Genomic DNA, 5,000 nt, shown 5'->3' on the forward strand with positions numbered 1-5,000 from the left:
TGTGTTTTGGATAAATGCAAGTTTTATTGCATTGATGGCGATTGTTATGTTGGTGCAGAATGAATTTCCTGTTGGAATAAGTTACATACAATTTAAATTTGCAATACAATTAATTCCACGGATGAAAAGTCAAGGACTCATAGGGCCAGGAGATCAGGTGGTTAGCACTCTGCATTTGGCAGAGTGCGATGCAAAACAAAAGTGAGGTGCCAGGTAAACAATGGGTTTATACAATGCATAAAATGAGGTTATAAATGATTAACATTACAAGAAGAAAATTAAAGTTAAACATTGACAGAGTGAGAATAGGGGAGTAACATAGCATCATACTCTGGTTGGGTGCCAAGATACTCAAAGTGGAGCTCTGTGCCGTATGGGCACAAGTGCTAGGAGAACTTAGGCTACCTGGATGTTCTATGTATCTGACCTTTCTTCCTTGAGGTTGATGGTTTGATGTTATAGGAGGAAACAGTTATAGGAGGAAATGGTGGAACATATACCTGTCGTTTTCAGCCTAAAAAAAAGCAATAAAAACGATTGCCCGCTTGGCTACAATGGTGAGGATGGGTCTGTTCCAGCTCTAATAAATATATCTGAAAACGACAGGTATATGTATGTACGAGAGGTAATAGACTTTTATCCTTCTCGTGGTCAGGTCGGCAACGCGACCTCCTTGTGAATATGGTAATGCGGGTTCGTTTCCCGCGACCGGCGTTCACAGGCTCTAAATTTCTTCCGTTTGAATATTTCGGCTTCGTAGTTACAAGCATATCCAAAAAAGCGCGAAGAATTCGAGAAGTTAAGAGGGCATTGTGGCTATTAGATTTACATATGTGTCTGGTAAAAGTTAGATTCTACATATTATTTCAGACTAAAAAAAAGCAATAAAAACGATTGCCCACTTGGCTACGATGGTGAGGATGGGTCTATTCCAGCTCTAATAAATATATCTGAAAACGACAGGTATATGTATGTACGAGAGGTGATAGACTTTTATCCTTTCATGGTCAGGCCGGCAACGCGACCTCCTTGTGAATATGGTAATGCCGGTTCGTTTCCCGCGACCGGCATTCACAGGCTCTTCAATTTCTTCCGTTTGGATATTTCGGCTTCGTAGTTACAAGCATATCCAAAAATGCGCGAAGAATTCGAGAAGTTAAGAGGGCATTGTGGCTATTAGAATTACATATGTGTCTGGTAAAAGTGACCAGTAGATTTCATATATATATATATATGTATAAATATATATATATATATATATATATATATATATATATATATATATATATATATATATATATATATATATGATCATGAAGCTACAAATGTTGTTTAATATCAAATTCACGCTACTTCTGGAATATTCCCGATGGGGAATTATCACCGAAGGGGAATTTATAAATGATAAATGGATTGGTACTGCTGGGTCTTGATCCCTTGACACAATTACCTTCCAACAACTCCAGTCGACGATCTACCCACTGAGCCATCAAGAGAGGTATAAGTTAATGCCGAGTCTGCTGTACTTGTTAACCTGTTGAGAGGGGAAATTATACTTAGCTTCGGCATTAACCCACCTCCACCATGACAGCTCATTGGTACATTTGTAACCTGCAGCTCTTATTATGAAATATTTATTACACTGTGTGATTTATATACAATCATGAAGCTACAAATGATGTTTAATATTAAATTCACTCTACTTCGGGAATATCCCCGATGGGGAATTATCACTGAAGGGGAATTTATAAGTGATAAATGGATCGATACTACTGGGTCTCGATCCCTTGACACAATTACCTTCCAACAACTCCCGTCAACAGTCTACCCATCAAGAGAGGCATAAGTTAATGCCAAATCTGCTGTACTTGTTTACCAGTTGAGAGAGGGAAATTATACTTAGCTTCAGCATTAACCCACCTCCACTGTGACAGCTCATTGGTATATTTGGAACACGCAGCTCTTATGAAATATTTATCACACTGTGATTTATAAACAATCATGAAGCTACAAATGTTGTTTAGTATCAAATTCACGCTACTTCAGGAATATCCCCGATGGGGAGTTATCACCGAAGGGGAGTTATCACCGAAGGGGAATTTACAAGTGATAAATGGATCGGTACTGCCGGGTCTCGATCCCTCGACACAATTGCCTTCCAACAACTCCAGTCGACGGTCTACTCACTGAGCTATCAAGACAGGTATAAGTTAATGCTGAATCTGCTGTAATTTCCCTGCTCTCGACGAGTAAATAGCCGATTTCCGTTTGTCACCGCCGATAATCAGGTATTGGCATAAATACATACCTAACAGAGGCCCCGCTCTCTGATTATCGGCGCCAATACCCAGTTATCGGCGCTGATAAGCGCCTTAGACCAACGATTTTCGGTTCTCGGAGATTTTCGCTTATTGTCACGCCATTAGAACGGAACCCCCACCGATAACCAGGGACTGCCTGTATATATAGTATAAATGTATATAGATATAAAAAAAAAAATATATATATATATATATATGTTACAGTAAGACTGTGAAACCATTGATTTCAAGAAATCCCTGAAATTTTCAGGGAATTTGTGAAATCACCATTTCACATGGGGACATTTGATCCCCGAGGGGTTAGTACTAAACACGGTGAAACGGTGATTCATCTACACTGTTTCGCCATGTTTAGTACTATGCGCTGATTTCTGAGTGCAAGGCAAATGGACGCCGACAAAAGAGTTCCAACAATGGAGTGCAAGACAACTGAGCACAGTAACACTTGAGCGCTGACACTTGAGGGTCAGAAATGCAAAATTATACTTAGATTTGATCATAATTTTATACTGTTTTAACAGCTTTTCTACACTTTTACTATAAAGGACGTTTCCTTTATACATGATATGAATCACATATAGCTGATAAATTAGCTGAGGAGCTATTTTGAACGTCCCGTCTCCCATCCAGTGCTTATTTTCCTTCATCAATTTCAAATTATCAGAGTAACAAATATAAAATATTTGCCTGGGTCATCGACACCACCAGTCACATGCAAGGAAATTTTCCCCAGCACCACGTGCAAATAAGTTCTTGAGGGATATATCTATTTTTCTTACGTTACTTGGAGCCCAGACGGGCATTGCTTTGTTTCCGTTGGCGCTGTACAGGCTGCTGAAGTGATTGATACGTGGGAAGAACTACTACTTCAGGGTGCAAATTAATTTGGGTAACTTGAACGATACACCTTGTTTGATCATTTCATGTAGCTGTTAATCAGCTCAGTGGTCTGGTAAAACTAAGGTATACTTGCTGCAGCCCTTTCACGAAGCCGCATCATCGGGAAGCTGGCCTCAGACTTTGCAGGATCGGGTATATGATCGTGATCATTGGCGGATGTGCATTCATCTCCATAAACTCATCTCCTTCCTTTGCACTTTCCATTTATACAACGCCATGACTGCCACTCTTGAGCACTGTCTAGTCTGTAACAGTAGCCTTCTTGTAATATGTTTTACATTTCCTTTTGATGATGTTATCTTCTCCATTGCGTGGGTTCTGTGATAAAATTTTGAGAGAACCTTTTAATTTTACTTTTCCAAAAACGGAATGATAATAGCCAAACAAGTTTAAATATGGTAACTAAACAACCGTAGTAACAAAACAACTAATATAGAGACTGTTTGTGTTAGAGTTACGATCAAACAACTGTAATAACTAAACAGCTAATAGAGTAGAAATAGTTAGCAAATACTTCAGCAAATGTTTATCGACCCATATTTTTTATCTCCTTATTGGATTATTCTTCATTAGATTATTGCTATAAAATCTTAGCAATAATTTTCTTGCTGCCTCCATCGTACTTTCTGCGCATTCCTGGCGCAGAATGCGACAGACTGTCAGCGCGCCATCTCAAAGAGGCGTTCCGGTGCTGCTTCCGACAGTGGCAGAACCGTTGGGAGAAGTGTGTGGCACCCCAAGGGGACTACTTTGAAGTATTAATTAGCAACTGGCTAGGTGCAGGAGTTTGGAAGGAAATGGACGCACGCACACGCACAAGCTCTCTCAAATTGAATAAGGATGGAGATAAGAGTGCTACGAAAACATTTTCTAGGTGTTCTAATTGCTCACTGAGATCATTTTTATCTCTTTAGGGTACAGATGAAACTCTCAACAAATTGTGTTCGCTCAAACTTGGCTAAAGAAAAATATCGGTTCACTTGAAATGTCAACTAAGTTATCCTTGTTTTTGTATCTTTTATACGCCTAGATATATAGAATATAGAATTTAGGCCAAAGGCCAAGCACTGGGACCTATGAGGTTATTCAATGCTGGAATGGAAGTTGACAGTAAACAGGTTTGAAAGGTGTAACAGGAGGAAAACCTCAAAGCAGTTGCACTATGAATCAACTGTTAGGAGAGGGTGGAAAGTACGATGGAAGCAGCAAGAGAATATGAACGGAGGCACAGTTAAAGGAATGAAAGGGGTTGCAGCTAGGGGCCGAAGGGACGCTGCAGAGAACCTGAAGTAATGCCACAGTGCGCCGCATGAGGTGCAACTGACGGCACTACTCCCGTACGGGAATTGACTTGGGTAAAATTATTTTCTTGTTAATATTTTCGAATTATACACTCAACAAATGCAAGTGCAAATGTCGCAAAATATTGTGTTACTATAATCAGAAAATTGGTTTGAAGAATGCAAAATTTTTTTTCAGATAGCAGTCCAAAAAATTTGCTATTGAAACTACAGCCAGATGAGGTTAAAACTGCTGAACAACCAAGCAATGTTGTTACCCAGTTAAACGAGGATAAAATTGCTGAACAGCCAATCAATGTTAAAATAGCTGAAGTCTTGTCAAAAGTGCAGGTAAGGTCCCTAAAATAATATATTCTCTGACATTGGTGGTATAGTAGTCTTATTTAACGCGGGAATTCAAATTTTCAAGAATCCTTTCATTTTTGTTCCCTGTATGTGACTTAAATGTGTATAATCTTTTACAATATATTGGTTCTAA

General features: G+C 39.2%; 1 protein-coding gene across 1 annotated transcript in view; it reads left to right on the forward strand.

The window, feature by feature from the left end:
• Positions 1-5,000, forward strand: part of LOC136847695 (galactoside alpha-(1,2)-fucosyltransferase 2-like) — a 58,483-nt gene that overhangs the window by 11,634 nt on the left and 41,849 nt on the right. Inside the window, exon 3 of the mRNA XM_067119521.1 lies at positions 4,701-4,852. Within this exon, the coding sequence (XP_066975622.1) occupies positions 4,701-4,852 (152 nt within the window). The remainder of the gene's footprint in view (positions 1-4,700; positions 4,853-5,000) is intronic.

Source organism: Macrobrachium rosenbergii, chromosome 17, assembly GCF_040412425.1.
Source record: "Macrobrachium rosenbergii isolate ZJJX-2024 chromosome 17, ASM4041242v1, whole genome shotgun sequence".
Taxonomy (NCBI): Eukaryota; Metazoa; Arthropoda; class Malacostraca; order Decapoda; family Palaemonidae; genus Macrobrachium; species Macrobrachium rosenbergii.